The sequence below is a fragment of the Pipistrellus kuhlii genome, unplaced genomic scaffold, assembly GCF_014108245.1.
Source record: "Pipistrellus kuhlii isolate mPipKuh1 unplaced genomic scaffold, mPipKuh1.p scaffold_m20_p_7, whole genome shotgun sequence".
NCBI classification, from domain to species: Eukaryota; Metazoa; Chordata; class Mammalia; order Chiroptera; family Vespertilionidae; genus Pipistrellus; species Pipistrellus kuhlii.
Genome location: NW_023425573.1, coordinates 17,135,977 through 17,156,003, shown reverse-complemented (window position 1 = coordinate 17,156,003; position 20,027 = coordinate 17,135,977). Strand labels below are relative to the sequence as shown.

General features: G+C 51.5%; 1 protein-coding gene across 1 annotated transcript in view; it reads left to right on the top strand.

Annotated features, from left to right (window-relative positions):
• The window catches only part of CFAP65 (cilia and flagella associated protein 65), a 29,322-nt gene that overhangs the window by 8,724 nt on the left and 571 nt on the right, over positions 1-20,027 (top strand). Inside the window, exons 12-31 of the mRNA XM_036421162.2 lie at positions 968-1,105; positions 1,830-2,075; positions 2,578-2,802; positions 3,657-3,815; positions 4,011-4,161; positions 4,626-4,754; positions 6,043-6,256; positions 6,541-6,669; positions 10,833-11,009; positions 11,309-11,375; positions 11,520-11,630; positions 13,864-14,055; positions 14,156-14,314; positions 15,422-15,565; positions 15,788-15,901; positions 16,055-16,162; positions 17,435-17,479; positions 17,693-17,895; positions 18,325-18,453; positions 18,989-19,498. Coding sequence (XP_036277055.1) covers positions 968-1,105; positions 1,830-2,075; positions 2,578-2,802; positions 3,657-3,815; positions 4,011-4,161; positions 4,626-4,754; positions 6,043-6,256; positions 6,541-6,669; positions 10,833-11,009; positions 11,309-11,375; positions 11,520-11,630; positions 13,864-14,055; positions 14,156-14,314; positions 15,422-15,565; positions 15,788-15,901; positions 16,055-16,162; positions 17,435-17,479; positions 17,693-17,895; positions 18,325-18,453; positions 18,989-19,498 — 3,350 coding nt within the window. The remainder of the gene's footprint in view (positions 1-967; positions 1,106-1,829; positions 2,076-2,577; positions 2,803-3,656; positions 3,816-4,010; positions 4,162-4,625; positions 4,755-6,042; positions 6,257-6,540; positions 6,670-10,832; positions 11,010-11,308; positions 11,376-11,519; positions 11,631-13,863; positions 14,056-14,155; positions 14,315-15,421; positions 15,566-15,787; positions 15,902-16,054; positions 16,163-17,434; positions 17,480-17,692; positions 17,896-18,324; positions 18,454-18,988; positions 19,499-20,027) is intronic.

Here is a 20,027-nt window from a genome sequence, read left to right as displayed (position 1 = left end):
GTCCTGCCCTTTCTCTCCCTTACCCTCTCAGCTCTGCCCACCGCACTGTCTTTCCCAGTGGCCTGGGTGGTGGGGCCCAGAGAAGACTTGAGCAGTGCAGTCAACATTAGAGTCCTTTCCCAGCCATGTGACCCTGGGCAAGTCCCTTGATGTCTCTGAGCCCTGGTCTTTCCATCTATAAACGAAGTCATATCCAAACTTCCGAGAAGTCCTTCTAAAATTGAGTCTTTAATTATCTCCATTCTAATAACTTGGCAGTGGAATGTGGAAGTCTATAGGAATGAGGCTGTAGAACGTGGACACCTGCCTTGGCCAAGGCTGAGCCTGTCAGATTTTTTTTTTTCCTTTATTGATTTTTAGAGAGAGAGGAAGGGAGAGAGATAGAAACAGCAATGATGAGAGGAAATCATTGATTGGTTGCCTTCTGCATCCCCTCTACTGGGGATTGAACCTGCAAGCCAGGCATGTGCCCTGACTGAGAATCAAACCAGTAACCTCTTGGTTCCTGGGTTGATGCTCAACTGCTGAGCCACACCAGCCGGACAGCACATCAGATTTTAAGTTGCATGCCTAGCCCTGTGCTGCCCGACACGGCAGCCAGAAGCCACAGGGGGCCACCAAGCACTTGAAATGTTGCCAGCCCAAGTTGAGATGTGCTTTAAGGGTAGAAGACACTCTGGATGTCAAAGACTTAGCATGATAAGAATGTAAAATACTTCACAAATCACATATACCGAGTATATGTTGATTGGGTTAAATAAAACATCCCAGAAATTAATTTCATGTGTTTTACTTTATTAATGTGGGTGAGGACAGAAGAGTGGCTGCTGAGTACTCTGGGTAGGGAGCCAGGTGTGCAGCAGGAGGGGCCCGATGAGGCTCCTGCAGTGCAGGGGGGCAAGCTGAGGTGCCACACAGGGTTGGACACAGGACTCTGAGCTTGTCTGTGGATCTGGCCCCCCTGCAGGTGCTGCAGAGCTTCAATAATATTGAGGAGGACTGCACTGTGTGCCCCTCCTGGTGCCTGACACTCCGGGCGCAAGGCCACAGCTACTCTGCTTTCTTGGAGCACCACATCCCCCAGTATTCCTTGGACGCCCCCATGGTGAGCATGGCCCAGCAGCAGTGGGCGGTGGACAGGGAGTCTGGCTTCTGCCATGGCCTTCAGATCTCTCCCCGCTCTCTGATGGTCTGAGAAACGCATCCCAACACCCTCCCTAGCTGTCCCAACCTCCTCACCACCAGCCCCTGGGGACTTTCTTCCGGGCCATGGGTCATGGCCCTGGAACTGAGGAGAGCCTGGGGTTTAGATAGCTGGTCCCTGCCTGCTCCATCTGAAACACACCCTTGTCCTCTCACTCAGGTTTAAAATGCTCCAGCTCCTTCATTTGTCTGTGCCCCGTTTACTGAACACCTGTCAGGGGTAGGACACCACAGAATGGGCCCCTGCTGGGATTGCTGGGGCTTTCACTTTCTTAAAGTGGGGTTCCCCTCAGCCGCCTGCAGGAGAATCTTCTAGAAGGAGCTGTTCATCCCAGAGCTCCTGAACCAGGACCTCTGAAAACAGGTTCTTCGAAAAGATGGTTTGAGGGTGCCCTAAAATGAAAGAACGCCTCCTTAACCTTGAGGAGGGGTCTTGGAGGCCTGTTTCCTGGGGCCAGTTCCTATGGTCACTCCATCTCCCTGTAGGACCGAGGCATTTTTATTTATTTATTTATTTATTTATTTTTGGTGCCAAGCTGTGGCCTCCCTCCATTCCCTGAGTGTGTGTGTCAGGGGTGGGAAGGCCTGTAGATCTGAGCATGGGTCCCTCTTCTCTCGCACCCCAGCTGTTTCCTGCAGTGTCTTCCGGTGAGGCCTCCTACCGCAGCCTGCTCCTCACCAACAAAGGCTTCCTGCTGCTGACCTTCAACCTGGCCCTCAAGAGCAGCCCAGACATCTCCATGCGGCCTAGCTCGGGCCTCCTGGCCCCTGGGGCACACCAGATCTTCCTCGTCTGTACCTACCCCAAGGGCAATACCTGGAAGCAGCATGTTTTTTACTTCCAGTTCAATTTTTGCCCTCAATATCTCAAGGTAGGAGGCAGGGGTAGGGGCCTGGGTCCTTGGGAGTGAGCCATAGTCTGGGGTTGCTCCTTTTTCAAAGCCACGTGCTGGAGTTGGCCTCTAAAGTTCACTTACAGTAGCCAAGGGACTGCTGCTCCTTCAGGAAGTACATGGCAGGGAGGTGAGAAGCTCCCTCACCACTCCAGGCCCCTGATGGGGTCTGGATCAAGAAAAGGTGTTCAGAGGTACAACAGGAAGCAGCAAGGCAACATAAGACTTATATCTGAGGTGGTACAAAGGGTCAGGCCAGAGAAAGGGTCTGAGTTGGTGGAACCATCAGTCCCTGAGCTCTTTCCAAGAATCATCTGGGTCAATCCCGATCCACTCTGCCTTCAACAGAAGCTACCCAGGCCCTGATTGGCAGAGGGCCTTTGCAGCCCCTTGGAGCTACCAACCCATGGCTTCCTGGACATTCACAGGATCCAGGGCTGTGGGTTGAAGTCAGGGTACTGACCTCCTCCCTTGGCCCCAGGAGGTGAGCATGCAGAGCCGGGAGGAGCCATTGCAGCTGAAGCTGGACACCTCCAAAAGCATCTTCTTTAAGCCCACGCAGGTGGGCTGCTCCTCCACCAGCCTCTTCACCTTCCGCAACCCCTCGCGTCTGCCCGTGGAGTTTGAGTGGAGGATCTCCCAGCAGTACCGAAAGCTGCTGACCGCCCAGCCCACCAGGGGGCTTATCCAACCAAATGAGACCCTCGTGAGTTCCCTGCCCCACTGCCCAAGGCCAGAGGAAAGGGTACCCGCCACCCTCACCTCAACCATCATCTCTTACTCATGCCTATCAGGGGCCAGGCTTACGATGTGCACTCCCCACTTGATCCATAGTCACCTCCTATTGAATCCATAGTCACCTCCCTCAGCCTTACAAGTAGCTGTGGTTGTTACCATTATCATTACTTCCCATTTTATAAAGAAGAATTAGGACTCAAAGAAGAAAATCCATTTTAAATTAGGAGGTTCAGAGCAGAGACTTAAGCCAGAGTTTCTGATGCCACTGCCCAGGTATGAGTCCACCCTCCACCCATGTTCACCCTAAACTGTGAGATCACTGGGAAGTGGTTTGGAGCAGCTGGATTTGGGCCAGGAGCGAGGAAAGGGACTGTCTGGAGGGGAGCCCAGACTGGGACCCAAGCTAGAATCCTAATCTAGGGCCTTGTAAACTAGTTGGGAGGCCAAAACAGGCAATAAACCACTAACAAATGGTAGGGGTAGTAATCGGCAAGGCAAGAGACAGACTCCGGAGTCAGCCTTGAGCATTCACACCCAGATCCCATCAAGTGGCCTCACCACTGTGTGACCTTGGACAAGGTACCCCAATTCTCTGAATCTCCAGCTTCTCATCAGAAAACAAGGCACTAAAATAATACCACTCCCCTGATGGGGACAGAGAATTGAGGGGCTTTGGGAAATAACAGATAGTGTGTGTGTAAGGTAAACACTCAGGAAGGGTTATCATCGCTTGATGTCCTGCAAAGGGACTTCAGACAGCCTGGGCAGAGGGGGAGGGGGGGTCCCCAAAGGTCCCACACAGGCAGAATCTCTGTGACATAGGAGCTGACATGGACCTTCAGCCCTCTGGAGGAGACCAAGTACCTGTTCCGAGTGGGAGTGTGGATCTGGGAAGCCGGCCTGCCCTCAAACACTAAGCCCCACACCACCACCCACTACATTATCCGGCTGGTGGGCATGGGCATCACCAGTACCATTTCTGTGAGTGGGAGAATCCCAGTGGGTTGGGGGGAGTGCTGGGGTCAGTGTATCCCAGGGGACCCAACTCTGAGAGGGCAGATGATGGGAGCCCTCTGGCCCCTGGCCCGTACCCCTGGAACTGCCCTTCCTTGGGGACTCAGGGGTGGGAAAGCCAGGGCTGGGGGCCTGGGGGTGCTGGCTAACTCTGGCCCTCAGGCAAAGGAGAAGGAGCTGGACTTTGGGAACGTGCTGGTGAACAACCAGCAGTCCAGGTTGCTGGTGCTCCATAACGAAGGCAACTGCGCCCTCGATTATCGCCTGTTTCTGGAGCAGCACAGCCCTGAGAGTATTGGCGACGACCCCCTTGGTACTGGCCTGGGCTGGGGCTGGGGCTGGGGCTGGGGCTGGGGCCAGGGAGGTTAAGATTGGGTAATCAGACCATGGTTGTGGGCAGGCAAAGTAGAGCTTAAAACTTGGTGCTTCTGCTTTCTAGATGTATGGCACTGGGCTGGCCCTCTCTGAGCCTCAGCTTCCTCATCTGTAAAGCGGGGCTAATGGCAGCACCTACCCCACAGGCTGTTAGGTGGACCAAAGTGCTTAGCAGGGTGCCAATGACACAAAGACAGACGCCCTCTGTCTTGCTCTGGGAGGAGGGACTCTGCTCCCCATTTTCTGGCTCAGAGCCTATTCTACAGCCAGTGCTCTGCCAGCCCCGGGAGGATATCTGGAAAGGAGCAGGCGAGTCAGGGCATCTCTGACCTGCACTGAAGGCCTTCTGCCCTTGACTCCCCGTTCCCCCCTCCCCCTCTCCCCCCGGTCATCCCTGAGCAGCTCTTCAGCTGGACCGCACAGAGGGGAGCATGCCACCCTGGTCCGAGGACACCATCTGCCTGACCGCCTGTCCCAAACACCGATCCCAGTTCCTCTGGACCATCAGTTACTCTCTCCTCTCGAATGGAGGTACCTGGGCCACCTGACACGGATTCAGGGCTTGGAGGAAAGGGGGAGGACTCTGTGAGCAGGACTTGGGTGGGGAGATGCGGAGGGTCCAGGCAGAGCTAGCTGACTAAGTATGAGTGTCCTAGGGCAGTAGTCGGCAAACTGTGGCCCGCGAGCTGCTTGCCGCTCTGTTGACTACTGAGTTTGCCAACCACTGGTAGGGGCTTAATCACAAGGAACAACAACAGCCTGTAATTATTGGAATCGAAAGTCTAGAACTGTGGTCGGCAAACTCATTAGTCAACAGAGTGGCAAACTGTGGCTCACGAGCCACAGTTTGCTGACCACTGTCCTAGGGCACACTTTTGGGTGTCTGATGTGTGTATCTGATACCAACTACCTCTGTCTGAGTATGCCACACCTGTGTAGGCTCAGTGAAGAGTTTAGAGCTGTGCTGATTTACTGAGGGATCTCAGGCAAACCCTCAGCTGCCCTGAGCCTCAGCTTCCTCCTCAGTAAAAGGGAGCTGTTCCCAGCCTGTCTGGGGGCACGGGACAGCATCCAGGGCAGCAAGAAGAGTGGCTCAGAGTGTGGACTTGTGCCAGACTGCCTGGGACTGGATCTGGCCCCTGCACTTATTAGCTATGTAATCTTAGCAGGTTGTTTAACCTGCCTGTGCCTCATTTTCCACAACTGTAAAATGGGGATGATAACAGTGCCCAGGCAAGAAACAGGAAAGCAGAACTGATACAGGTTACCACACGGAAAGACCTTGAAAACATGTCGAGTGAAAGAATCCACTCACAAAAAGCCACATAGCATATGGTTCCATGTATGTGAAACATCCGGAATGGGCAAATCTATAGAAACAGAGTAGATAGGGTCATCAGAGGTGGAAGGAGGGGAGAATGGGAATGACAGTTACTGGGTTTCTTTTTGGGGTGATGGAAATGTTCTAAAATTAGGCAGTGGGGATGGTTGCACGGGTCTGAATGTACGAGAGAACACTGAATTGTATGCGGTAAAGGGTTAACTTTATGGCATACAAATTATGTCCAATAAAACTGATAGTAAGAATTAGTTCGAACACAAGTACGGTGCACATTAAACACCGTGGTGTGTGTGGGAAGCACTTAGGACCCTGCCTGGTTCGTGCACGCATCAGACAAGGGTTGGCTGTTGCTGGAAACGTCCCACAGCCTAGGAGACATCTGCTGCTCCTAACCAAGGTACCAGGGGTCCCGCAGGCCCCACCCCAGGGAAGCTGGGAGGTGAGCCCACTCATCTCGTCCACATTCCTCTTCCCCAGAGAACAACGTTGTGGAGAAGCGGGAGCTGTGCCGCGTCTTCCTGACAGCTGTGTACCCCGTACTCTCCGTCCTGGACATCTGCTCCTTGGGCAGCGCTGAGGGCATCACCCGCAGGCACCTGTGGTATCTCTTCTCCCTGGACTTGCTCAACAGTTACCTGGAGCGTGACCCCACCCCTGGGGAACTCACGTACAAGGTGCCCACCCGGCACAGGTGAGCCGAGCCTGAGAGGGGGTCAGCGCCTATTGGGGATATTCTTGGAGCTCTCTGTCCACACCCTCAGCACCAGGCCTGTCCAAGAAGTGGCTCCCTAATTCCCCCCAAATCCTTGCCCATCCTTAGAGGGGCCTTGACAAGGCAGGGATCGGCTTGGCATCCTATGTGCTGCCTAAGTCCCAGAGTCCCTGATTCCATCTGTAGGGCGATGAGTGCCAAGCCCCCGGGAGGCCCCCCTCTTCTTGTTCCTGTCTCTGAGCCCATTTCTCTGCTCCACACAGCACAAGTCCGACCCCCCCCATCTACACCCCTCTGAAGCTCGACTTCAATTTTGGGGTAGCGCCCATAGAGGCCCCACCCTCTGTGGTGCTCCTGTCCCTGAAGAACAGCGGATTGGTGCCCCTGGACTGGTAGGGCTGGCATGGGGAGGTGGCTAGGGGCCTGGGGGGAGGGGGCAGGTGCTGGAGGCCCTCCCTTGCTGCTGGTAGACCTGGCTGCCTGGCATCTGTGAAACTGGGCACCCCATCGATGGGCTGTGGCAGCCAGGGTGGGACTGTGGCTGCCCAGCAGGATGCAGGGCCTGTCACTGGTTGAGACATGACCACAGGCTGGGAAGAGGTGGCATCACCTGCTGGAGATGGCACTGTCATCTCGGTATTTAATGAATGAGAGGCATCCACTGAGCATCTGTTTCATGCCGGCTCTGCTTCACAAGCCTTTTTCCTCCAAGCATCACACCAACCATGTGGAAAGTCTTCCTTTGCTGGCTGGTTCACAGACAGGAGGCTAAGCACTCAGCACAGCCAGGTTTAACCCCAGATTTGTCCAACTCCAGGGCCCCTGCCCACATCACTTAGCCAGCAAGGCTTAGAACTGCTCTTGTGTGCCAGGCACTGTGCTGGGCGCTGGGGCACCCATGACAGGGCCCAGTCCATTGAGGACAGGGCCTGCATGGGGGTGAGTTGAGGGTCTCAGGAGGGGTGGGGGATGGGGGAGAAAGACAGGGATCTGCTGCTACCATAGGGTCAGGAGGAAGGCCTGATGGAGCGAAGCCCCGTGGGGCTGTGGGAGGTGGAGGCTGGCCCGGAGCAGGCTGCACTTCTCCAGTCACCTGGGGCCCAGGCCGGAGACCCAAGCCGCACGCTTGGCCCTTCCTGTGCTTGGCTTTCCTCCCACGGGGCCCGAGCTTGTGCCCAGTAAACATCCCGTTTCCACGCCAGGGCTTTTTCTTGCTCTTCCTCCCTGTCTCTGCCACGCGCCTTGATTTCCTAGTAAACTTCCTTTTGATGACTTCCAACTTTCCTTGGCTAAATGGAGGCGAGAGAGAAGCGTCCCACATGGGTCAGGCTGGGGAAAGAGCCAGGAGTCCAGCCTGGGAGTGACAGTGGGTGGATGAAGTGGAAAATACTGAGGCAGAGGCATCTGGGACCTCAGGAACCTTCCTGCCTGAGCAGAGTCTTGGGGGTGTAATGCCCCTTACTCTGGGTTACCCTGGCCCTCCCTGTGGAGGTTGCTGGGGACACTGGCTCCCCAGGCGGCTCCTGCTGAGGAGGGCTGGGCTCTGAGTAACTGAGGGATCTGGCCCTGAATGACTAAGGAAGCTTGGCAGGCAGGGCTGCCGGCCAATGGGGAAGGCCTAGGGCCCAGTTGGAGCTCTGGATCCACCATTCACTGGCTCTTTAGTGGCCAGGAGCCAGAGGGGGGTGTGCAGGAAAAGCGGCGCTGGCCTGTGTCCTGGCATGGAGCAGGGTATTTTGGTGGATTGTGTGTGCATGTGTGTTTGTGAAAGAGCAAGCCAGCGCCCACTCTCTGTGGAGAGGATCCAGGTGGCTGGAAACCGAGGCGAGAGGAAGCCCAGGCAGAGTGCCCATGCACGGGGCCCGTCCGTCGGGAGATCACTGGAGGTTCAGGAAGCAGTCTGTGCTTCTTCCAGGAGCCCAGGCACAGGGAACCTTCCTTGGATGACTGGACTCTTCTAGGCTTCTTGTGTGTTGTGTTTCCCTTCCCTTCCTTAGAAGGCTATTTTTGAAAATTCTAGCTGGTCTCGGCTGAGTTTATAAAGAACAAACTGAAGGTTTTATCCTTGCCAAGACCAGCAAGAAACGGGGAGTGTGGACTTGGCCTGGAGGTAGGAGCCGGCAGGGCAGATGGCGTAAGAATCCCAAGGATGAGGAGAGCGTGAGGGGAACAGGGAGCCACACCGCTGCCCACTCCCCTCGACGCCTCCCCTGACGCCTCTCCCGACACCTCTGCAATGGGTGCAGAGAATACCAGGGGCCTAGTATTTAAGAGGAGATTCCATACAGGGGCTGGCTAACCTCATTTGTTTCTTGGTGCACTCAGAGGGCCATTGGCTAAATTTTCCCTGGGGCTTCCTAGGCACAGGGTCCAGGCTGGCTTTCAGATAGAAATGCAGGCGAACCAAGGCCCTGCAGCAAGGCTCTCTGGGCAGACTGGCCTGTGGGGCAGGGTGATGTGTGCTGTGAAAGGGGTGTGCAGCACATGAGGCCGCTTCACTCTGTGTTGGACATGAGAAAGGCTTCCTGGAGGAAGCTACAACTAAGCTGGGCCTGCAGCATCCGCAGAAGTGTAGGGAGAGGCACAGAACCTTCCAACAGAGCCCCTGGCTTGTACATGAGTAAGAGGAAAGGGCCCAGCATAACTGGAGCATTGATGGGGAGGCAGGGTAGGACCTCAGATGTGGCCCGGGGGATCGAGGAGTGGCCAAGTTTGGACTTCTTCCCAAGAGCATCAATGGGATGAAAACTGGGATGAAGAGCAAAGACATCATCTACTTACCAGGCCTGTCACTCTGGTCTGGGCTGAGGAGAGAGAAGCGGATTAGCAGTTTGAGGTAGGGGGGCAGATGGCGAGGCTGCTGCAGTCCCCAGATGGGGAAGCCCACCCCAAAAGATCAGCAGGGAAAAGGGGTTCAGGGTTTTTGGAGGGAGACTGGGTGAAGGCAGTGAGGGAAATGAAAGTGTTGAAACTATTTAGACGACCTCCAAAATAACAAGATCTCCACTGGTCAATATCCCCCAGATAAAAATGACAAAAGCCGTTTATTCACCTGTAACAAGTCAACCAATACAAGGGGATGGGAGAAAAGTAAAAACTTCCCCTGTCCCCTTCAAAGTCCACCCTACTGCCGAAACCGGTTTGGCTCAGTGGTAGAGCGTCGGTCTGCGGACTGAACGGTCCTGGTTCGATTCCGGTCAAGGGCATGTACCTTGGTTGCGGGCACATCCCCAGTAGGGGGCGTGCAGGAGGCAACTGGTCGATGTTTCTCTCTCATGGATGTTTCTGGCTCTCTATCTCTCTCTCTTCCTCTCTGTAAAAAATCGATAAAACAAAATAAAAAAAGTCCATCCTACTGAAGTGAGAGCTTCCTCCACAGCATACAGGCCCAGTGAAAGCGCGCTCTCTCTCTCTCTCTCTCTCTCTCTCTCTCTCTCACTCTCTCTCTCAATAATAGCACATTTTACATATTACTTTCTGCTTAGCATTATGTCAATAATGTTCCCTTTAGATAAATACAGATCAATATATAGATCTAGCTCATTCTTTTTAGTAGTTGCATAATATCCCATTACATGGCCATAAATTATTAAACCACTCCTTTATTGGATGACATTAGTTGTCCCCCGTGCTTTTTATTTTGCACTACAAAGGAGGTTGTAATAAACATTTTTGTGTGTGTGCATTTATTTCTGCAGATTACTTTCCCAAAATATAATTTCTGTTCAGAGGGCATATACATTCTTTACTCTGAATTCCTACCAAAAAATGTGGCAGCAGATTCTTCTCTCCTTACCTACTTTTGAGGGTGTCTCTTCTTCCTAGACATAACAGCACTGGATACAACTCTTCACATTTCTGATGTGAAAATATTTCAGATCAACTGGAGGGAGTTTTGATTTGCTTTTTCCAATTCCCATTAAGCCTTTTCAGATTTGTTGACCATTTTCTCTTTCCCTCTGACTTCTCCCTGTTCACAGCCTCTGCCAGTTTGGGGCCATCTCTGTGCCAGATCTCAGGTTGTGATCTTGGGCCCCCTTTGTCACTTGTTTTGTCAGCAGGTGCAGTGTCTACTTTACTACAGCACCAGGCATTTCTGGGGCATTAATCCAGGCCCACCTTTCTTCAGATTCCAGAACAGAAGTCCTGCTGGGACCTCTGTTCTATGCCCTGTGCCCAAGCTGGACATGGTCCCTCTTGGGGGCCCAGATTGGTACTGCTGGCATTCTTAGGAGCCTCAAATGGACCTTCCTAGGAGTTTTGTCACGGAAAACCTTCCAGGATTAATGGGCTGTTCTAAGTGACCCACATATATATGTGACCCCCTTGTGCCCCTGAACCCACAATAGGAGCCTGCCTGGCCTTCAATTCCTATTTAGTCATTGTGCAATGACATTCTACAGCAGCCATGTTTGCCCAGCCATGCATGGGACAGCTTGCCAGATGGGGTGAAGCAGGGAGGCATGGAGGAGGCTGCCCCTCCTGGGGTTCAGAACCCCCTCCTCTCTATTCTGACTAAGAGGCTTCACCCCTCCTGCTTTGTACCCCCTCCCAGGGCCTTTCTCTTTCCAAGTGACCAGCAGATCGACCTGGAGCTGTGGGCAGAGGAAACAGAGTTTGACAGCACTGAGCTGCACCACATGCGCGTGGAGGACAATTGCATATTCTCTATCAGCCCCAAGACTGGGAGCCTGAATCCTGGGCAGGAGCAGGTGGTGGAACTCAAATACAGGTGCTCCCCCAACTCTCCCACCCCCCTGCACTTCCAGTCCTGGAGATCCCTCCTTTCCCCTGGCTTCTAGAGAATCCTGGCCTTGTACTGTGTGATTCCAGGGTACCCTGAGCAGCTACTACCATGCCTTCCCACCTACAGGGGAGGTTTAATTCCCTTCTTGTCCCTTCCCAACTCAGGGGTTTCCACATGCTCCCAGGAGCAAGCCAAGTCAAAGCCACTGGTGTGCTGTGATCATGTGTTTCTCCACAAGTATCAGGGCTCCCTAACTCATCTTGGACTTGTGTCCTCCCTTCCAGCCACCTGTTCATCAGCACTGATCGCCTGCCAGTGCTCTTCAAGGTGTCCCATGGCCGAGAGATCCTGGTGAGGCCCAAGCCCTGACTGCCATTGGACATTCAAGAGAGGAGCAGGGACTTATACCCCCGAGGAGCTGGGCTCTTGATCTCTCTGCTGGGAGATTCACTTCCTCCCTGGGAGGGATGCTACACATGAGCTGTCTTTCTCCAGATAAATTTCGTAGGTGTGACAGTGAACCTGGAGCAGAAGTACGTGCACTTCACCTCCACCACCCACCAGTTCATCCCTGTCCGGCTCGGTGACACACTGCCCCCTCGCCAGGTCAGTAGTCTACATTGTCCTGCTTACCAAGAGGCCTACTTGTTGATCTATGTGTATCTGCAAAAGTTCTTGACAGGGTGACCAAGACACTGCCTTCCAGAAGCCCTCACTCTAAGAGGTGGGCCTGCAGGTTGGACCCCGAGAGACCCAAGGCAAGAGGCTTCAGCTCCCTGGTGCCTGGTGCCCAGCCCTCTGCCAGGCCCTGTTCCTATGCAGAAGAAAGGTTATTATATTTGCTCCTTTAGCGCAGGGTTCTTCAAACCACACTGATAACCCAGTACTTATGTAACACATCCCAGATCACAAATCAGTACATACATGCAAAGTACCCTGATGGTTTGTTTTATTATATTCTGTTCCTTTTTTAAAAAAGTGCTGGAAATACCTACTAAATTGGTTTCATAACCTGTTCATTAATAGATCTCAGCCACAATTTAAAAGTCACTGCTTTGAAAGGGACATTTTTTTTTTGCATTGTGAATTCTCCCAAAGCTATAAGATTTTCTTTATTAGTTAGAGGGAATTGGGTTCCTTTGCTGTGAAATCATACATCAGAAATCTTCAAGAGGGGGGCATAGTATTTTCCTAAATATTTTATAGCTCTGAAATTTCCAACTGTTTAGAAGCCCTTGTGTTTCTGGGCAGGGGCCTCTGGCCATTTAGCCCAAAGGTAGAGAAATGACAACCTGAGATGGAGTCAACAGCCCCACGCTCTGTTCACTTCCCTATATCACCCTCTACCCAACTGGCTTCTCAGAAGCCCCACCCTAGGTTTCTTGGTGTGCCCAAGCTGGCAGAGGTCCAGACTCTCAAAAAGGAAGTCAAAGGCTCATGTGCCCCAGAAGAGCTTTCCAGAGTGACCAGACCACTCTCCTGTGGCCCTGAATGCAGACAATGGAAAATGCCCTCAGACATGGAGCCAACAGACCCAGCTGTGCCTCCAACCAAGCTCCACAACTGTGGCCAAGCTTTCTCTTTTGTTCATGATGACAGATGATGGCCTGGACCTGCAAGGGGACAGTGGAAAGAGAGAGAAATGAACAGATTTGAACAGATTTAAGTCACATTTTGGAGGTAGAATCATTGGGACTTGCTGGGGATTGGATCTGGGAAGTAAGAAAGGGAGGGAGCCTGGCTGGTGTGGCTCAGTGGTTGAGTGTCAGACCTATGAAATAGGAGGTCACAGTTCAATTCCCAGTTAGGGCCCATGCTCAGGTTGTGGACTCAATCCCCAGTGTGTGGTGGACAGGAGGAACCGATTAATAATTCTCTCTCATCATTGATGTTTCTATCTCTCCCCCCCTCCCTCTCTGAAGTCAGTTTAAAAAAATTTTTTAAAGAGAGAGAAAGGGAGAGATGGAGGGTGTATTGCTCTCCCAGTTTGAGTTACTGGGAGTATGTAGTGCCATACTTACTGAAAGGACATACACTGCAGGGAGGAACGGGTTTTCGAGTAAAGAGGCCAGTTTTGGCCAAATTTGAGATGCCTGTGAAACAACAAAGAGGGGTTGTCCGGTAGAAGATGGTACAGGTCTGATGCTCAGAGGATGGTCCAGGCTAGAGAAATAAAGTCAGCATATTCAGTAGTGGGTGCTAAATAAGATGAGAGGACTGGGCCTTAGTCCAGATGAACACTTTATTCTTTCTGGCTTCCATTTGCTCATCTCTAAAATGAATGATTGAACCAAAAGATCTCTGGTTTCTTCCAGGACATTCTGTGATTCCCAAACTTTGAAGTTATTCCTGGGGTGGCGGGGAGGGGGGGGGGGCCGCACGCGCACACACACATGCCTTCCTTCTACTCTCCTTTGTCTGCCTTTAAGCAGGAATGCCTCTGATGGCTGATATGGAAAGTGGCAGTCATATAGGTGACTAGAACCAGAGCCTAGAAAATGATGAAGAATCAGGATGGTGCTTTCTTGGACAATTTCCCTAAATTCCAATACTAAGGACACAAGCTAAGTGTCCCCTTATACCTTGACAAAGGTAAGATGAGAACAAATAAACTGAAGATTACAGATTATCTTAAAATGTCACAGGTTGAAAATACAGTTATAGACTTCTTGGAATGATGAAGCCAGAAGGGAAATTAGAGGTACTTAGGGGAGCTCTGAGACTGTAAGTGTGACTTATGGAGATCCACCTGCCCTCCCGCAGTGGACACAGAATCCCAGGCTCTCTGCATTGCAGCCCCGAGCCCGTATAGAGGCTTCCTCATCTCCACCCCATGCAGATATATGAGCTGTATAATGGTGGCTCGGTGCCTGTGACATATGAGATCCAGACCGACGTCCTGTCGCAGGTTCAGGAAAAAAATTTTGACCACCCCATCTTCTGCTGCCTCAACCCTGAAGGGGAGATCCAGCCAGGCACCACTGCTCAGATCTTGTGGATTTTCTCACCTATTGAGGCTAAGACCTACACAGTGAGTAGCAGCCTGGGCTAACATGGGACGGGCTTGGAATTGGCCTCCTCAGTAGGACTTGCTCTGACCAGTCCCTTCCCCTACCCTCCTAACTTTCCAGATGGAGGTGTCCATCCACATTTTGGGTTGGCATTCGGCCAAAATCCAATTCCAGGGAGTGGGCTATGACCCCCATGCCTTGGGGGATACAGCCCCTTTCCACAAAATCTCCTCCTGGGACAACAGCTTCACACATTCAAGGCTGATGGTTCCTGGACAGGTAGGAGTAAGGGAGTTGGGAAGGTCTGAGACCTAGAAGGAACTTGAGGGGCCAGGATGGCCAGTATATAGGGATGGGGAGGCTGAAAGGAAATTGTATGATGTTGAGAATGGAGAGATACAGAGGTGAAGCCTGGAACCAGACTTCCTCCAGATTTAGGAGACAGCGCCAGCTCCATGAGAGGCTTACCCTGCCACCTAGTGACCACAGGTATTCCTGCTCAAGCCACTCCACCCTCTTCTCAGCATTAGGGTGAAGTTACTAGAAGGCGTAGAAAGAAGGGCTCTAAGGTATTATTTTCAAACAGAACAGCCCATCTCTGGACCTAGATGGATTTGCTGAAAGATATTTAGAGTCACTAACACTACCTTTAGTTCACATACTCCTCACTGTTGGGAGGTCTGACCCATCTATCCATCTCCTCCCTGACCTGTATGCCAGTTTCCACCTGTATCCACCCATCCATGCAGTTCTCCATCCATCCTTCCATGCACCATCTAGTTACTACCCGCTCCTACACCTGCCTGTCCGCCCTTCCACCACTGCCCTTTTGGACTTTTACTGCAGGATGTGAAGGCCCTGGGGACACAGAGAAGAGTTCGACAAAGTTCCAGCCCTGGAGGCACTCAGTTTGGACAGAGAGAAAGTGCTCTTTTCATGTGGCCTCAGTCTTCCCAGACACCCCTACAACACAGCTCCTGTTCTGTGCCCAGTGACAATAACAACAGCTGGTCACCCATTAATTAATAACCATCCTTCAAGGCCTCAAACTATATTGGCTTTAGTTCTGTCTTCTCTAAGCGAATTCTAACTTCTCAGCCTTTCCAAGCCCATTTTAATGGTCAAAACCATAGGATTCAGAGTAAAACTGGGTTTACCCAAGCTTCACCTGTGAGACACCTTTGGAGAAAATATTCATGCTGTCTGAACCCTAGCAGCATATCTGTAAAATGGGAATAACAGTAGAACCTGTATCCTTAGGGCTATTAGAAGGATCAGATGCATGTAAATTGCCTACTGTTGAAAGCACTCAGTAATTGGCAGTAGTCGCTCTGATGATTATTTTTCCACCTCCCAAAGTTGCTGTTGTGTTGTCTCCACCAACAGAATGTCTTCCTGTCCCAGCCTCACATCTCCCTGGGAAACATTCCTGTGCAGGGCAAGTGCAGCCGCCTGCTGTTCCTCAACAACAGCTCCAAAAATGAGACAATTGTCTTTGCCTGGCAGCTGAAGCCTCTAGACTTCGGGGAGGTGAGAGTCTTTTGTTTCTACAGATTCTGAACCTCCAGAAGAGCTCCAGACCTACCCTCCTCTCACCTCGTCCCATCTCATCTCACCCTATCCTATTCCCTCCATTCATATATCCCATCCCACTTCATCCCATACCATATCATACCACCCCATCCCATCCCACCTTATCTTGTCCCATTCCATCTCTATGAAGCTCCAGAGACTTCTTCCCCAAATCAACAGGTGTCCGTGAGCCCCATGAAAGGGAAGGTGGCTCCAGAAGAGACGATCCCAATTGTGGTGACTTTGAAGGCCTCAGTGCATGCCAGTTTCTATAGCATGGACCTGGTATGCAAGGTAGGATCAGCCCTAGAAAGAATCTGAATTAGAGCACAATTCCCAGCCCTATTAGATCCCCAGATCCCCAAGGCGAACCAGCTCCTGGAAAGACAGGGGGTCTACAGCAAGCTGCCAGACCTTGGTCTTCTCTTTCCTTGTCCTGGGCCACAGGTGTACCGGCAGGAACTCCTGAAGGAGTTCCATAAGGAACTGCAGGAGTGGAAGGACGAGAAGGCACGGCAGGAAGTGGAGTTCACTATCACAGATAGGAAAGTGAAGGTAAGGAGGGCAGAGTGGACCTTAAACACCAGAGATGACAGATGTAGTGATCTAAGGGGGTCTTACATACAAATCTGGCCAGCCTGCCTTAAAAGGGTAGATTTCTTTCATTAAACTAATCATAACATCTCCCCAAGAGACTCTTTGGATACATAAGGCTGGCTGACCATCCTGTTTTATGTAGCTAGAACTTAACACATACCATTGAAGTGCTGGGTACTAGGGACCAGAGGATTGGCTTCAAAATAATTCAGAAGTGGAGCGGAGATGAGATAAGATTGGCTGTGAGTTGCTATTTGTTGAAGGTGGGTGGTGGGTAATGGAAGATTCTTTGTATATAATTTTATATGTGTTTGAAATTTCCCAAGATTAAAATGAAAAATTTTAAAAATATTTTAAGGTGAGTAAAATATTATCTGCTTTTAGCACTCTTGGGGGGGATCAAAGGCGTTAATACATGTAAAGTGCCTGTCCCCCAGTAAGCATTTGTTAAACATGCTATGAGCATTTGTAGGGGGAGACCAATGATAACTATAAGACAAAACATATCTTGGGCTGAAACCTGTTTGGCTCAGTGGATAGAGCTTCCGTCTGCGGAGTGAAGGGTCCCAGGTTCGATTCTGGTCAAGGGCATGTACATTGGTTGTGAGCACATCCCCAGCTGGGGTGGGGAGGCTTGTGCAGGAGGCAGCTGGTCGATGTTTCTCTCTCATCAATGTTTCTAGCTCTCTATCTCTCTTCCTTCCTCTCTGGAAAAATCAATAAAATATATCTTTAAAAACAAAACAAAACAAAACATATCTTGGTTCCTCCTCCAATCTCATAGATTTCCCATGGTAGTATTCATGTTCCTTGATCACCTTTGTGTCCACCACACAACTTCAAAGAAGGGACTGCTCCCCTCTAAAGATCTGGCCCAACTGTGGATGCAAATAATATCTTAAGGCCACAGAAGAAGGGATTTCTGAATTAAACCTTTTTTTTTCCTGCATTAAATCTTAATAAGAGAGGCTGTTTCCTTATCAAACCAAACCACAAAGCTCCAGGGCACAAGGACAAGCTATTTTGGGACAGTCTACACACATTTGGCAGCACCTCCTCTTTCCTTCAGTTGGATAGCTAGATTTTCCTTGTCTTTAGGTTGCACTTCCCTAGGGAAGGTTCTGGAAGATGGTGTTTCTTGGGCAATTCCAAGAGGGCAGCAGGTCCAGGCATTGGCTTCAGGCCTCTAGGCCTCCTGTATTCTAAACAGGGGTCTCTTTGTTTCTACAGGAAAGGACATATTACACAACCTATGGACCTGTGAGGAGGTACAAGGTAATGCAATAAGCCCAAGGGCCATCCCCTTGGATAACTTGAGAGAGAGTCCTTGCTTGCTCTCAAAGATACCGCCAACCCCTGGTCCAGCCTCCTAGAAGGGTAGAGTCAAACCCCTGCATGGCCTAAAAGACCTGGTTGGTGGGCTGGGGACCCACTGGTGATGGAAGTACAGTCCTGAAACCCTGCCATCATGCCTCCCCCTTCCCAAAGACGTTGCCACCCATCAAGAAACAGCAGTCTTTCGACCCACCCACCAGCTGGAATATTAAGAACTCTAAGGAGGAGACATCCTGGCCATGTCCCCAGCCGCCCTCGCCAAGCCTGCTCTACTTGGGCCTCACTGCCCGCGCCCATGCCATCGATTACTACCTGGTCAACTTCTTCTCTGACTTTCCCCGACACTTCTTGTACCGGTGAACTATCAGGGAGTGAGGGGTCTCCTTCCTCTACTCTCTACCCCCTCTCCCTCTCCAGAATAGGGGCTGCCCAGACCCAACCCTTACTGAGGGCTTGGAACAGGTGCAGTGGCAGGGGTGGGGGAGATTGAGGCATTACTGCTAAAGCCCATATGAGGAGGAGGCAAAGAGCCAGAGACCCCATAGGGAACCCACCGAGGCCTCCCCATCCTTCCTTCCTTTCCAACTTGGAGCCTCTCCAGGTTCTGCATCAATTCTGAGGGTCAGGTTTAGTTACCTAAATGCAGTAGCACCATATTTGGGTTAAGGATGGGCCCGCCCCAACTCATCCATGTCCTCTTGATTGGGAGGCCACCACCACTGCTTATGCCCCTTGTCCCAGCATGGTGGCTTGTGCAGACTGCTCAGTGTCATGGCTCACCCCAGGATGCTGCCAAAGAGGAAGCACACCACAGAGGAGTCAGAGACGTCTGAGAAAGAATCCCTTGACACATGGGCCCCTGTTTCCAAGCAGAAGAAGCAGCTTTTGGTTGACTGTCTCACCACCATCATCAGGTTACTGTCCACCCTGTGGATCCTAGCCCCCATTTTCCAACACATTCAGTCAATTCTGGGTCCACTCACAGCTGCTGAAGTCCTAGCCTTTCCTTTCCTGAAAAATAAAACTTTCTTACATGATCATTCCATATGTGGTCCCAGGCTCTCCAGGGTGGTATAGCTCCAATAGAGCTGGCTGGATGGATTATCAGGGCTGGGTCTTGAGTTCTGCCCTGTCTACAGCTAGTAGATGATGTCTAGAGCCAGTTCACATTCTCCTCAGGGTTCCTGTTCCTCATCTGTGTAACTCAGATTTCCTGGCTCTGTCTCTACCATATAATCTTCACCTCTAAGACTCCATGGGTCCAGAGATGTCATCCTCTAAAGAAGGATGGGGGTGGGGGCAATGGACCAAGGGCTTCCCTCCCCCACTTAGCTCCTGTTTGTGGGCACAGTAAGCAAGAACCACTACTTGGGGAACGCTGAAACGAAAACCTCACAGGGAGCCTCAAGGCCTGTCATTGAGAACCTTCTCTTCCTTCCTGCCACTCAGGGGCCTGCTGGAAGATAAGACCTTCCATGAAGCCATGGATAAAAACCTAGTGGAGCAAATTCCTTACTTTTCCCAGTTCTGGAGTGAGCAGTCAGCCAGGTTCATGGCCCACTCCAGCAGCCTGCATGTAGAATCAGCCCTGTTTCTGTCCAATAGCTGGGATGACAGGGAAGGAAAGGAGCAGGAGGAGGACAAATGGGGGCTGGGAGAGGAAGATGGGGATGAGGAGGAGAAGGAAGAAGAGGAAGAGGAAGAGGAGGAGGAAGAAGAGGAGGAAGAGGAGGAAGAGGAGAAGAAAAAGGAGGAGGACACAGGCAAGGAGGAGCTGAAGGAGGATGAAGAGATGATGAAGGAGGCTGAAGAGATGACGAAAGAGAAGTTGACCTGGACAGGGACTGAATCCTCACAGCAGCTTTCATCCCAGGAGTCCCTGAAATGGTGGTGGCAGCAGCAGCTGAAGATCATGATGAAGGAGGAGCAAGAGCAGGATGAGAAGGAGGCCATCAGCAGGTGAGCAGACAGACCCAGGTGTGGGTTTGGAGGAGGTCTGTGTGCAGCAGGATCCTTCCTGCAGGGCTGTGGTATACGGGGGTGGCCTCCTATATGTATCTCTCCCAACTCAGTGTTTAACCGTTGGAAAGGTAAGGCCTGGATGGGAGTATTTACAGAATGGCAATCCGAGCTTTAATTTTCTCTCCAAGTCCTGCCCATTAACATTCGCCATCACCCCACTTCAAGGAGAGTAGTTATAGTCTTCAAGATCTCTTAAATGGGTTTCTAGAACCAGGAGAGAAGTACCACCTCTTCTTGTACCACTTTCCCTGAGACTGCTCTGTGGTTGCTTTCTTTTGTGGTTGGGATTTCCTAGGCCCTATATAGTCCCTCCTGTACACTCTCATTATCGGATGCCTTTCCCCAAAACGTGGCTGAGAGATGGGGACTACAATTGCCAATGTTTGAATTCCACTACTGTGCCAGCAACATGACATTTGGGAACCTGGGCTCTTGAAGTGTGGGCAAACTTGGACCGAGGATGCCG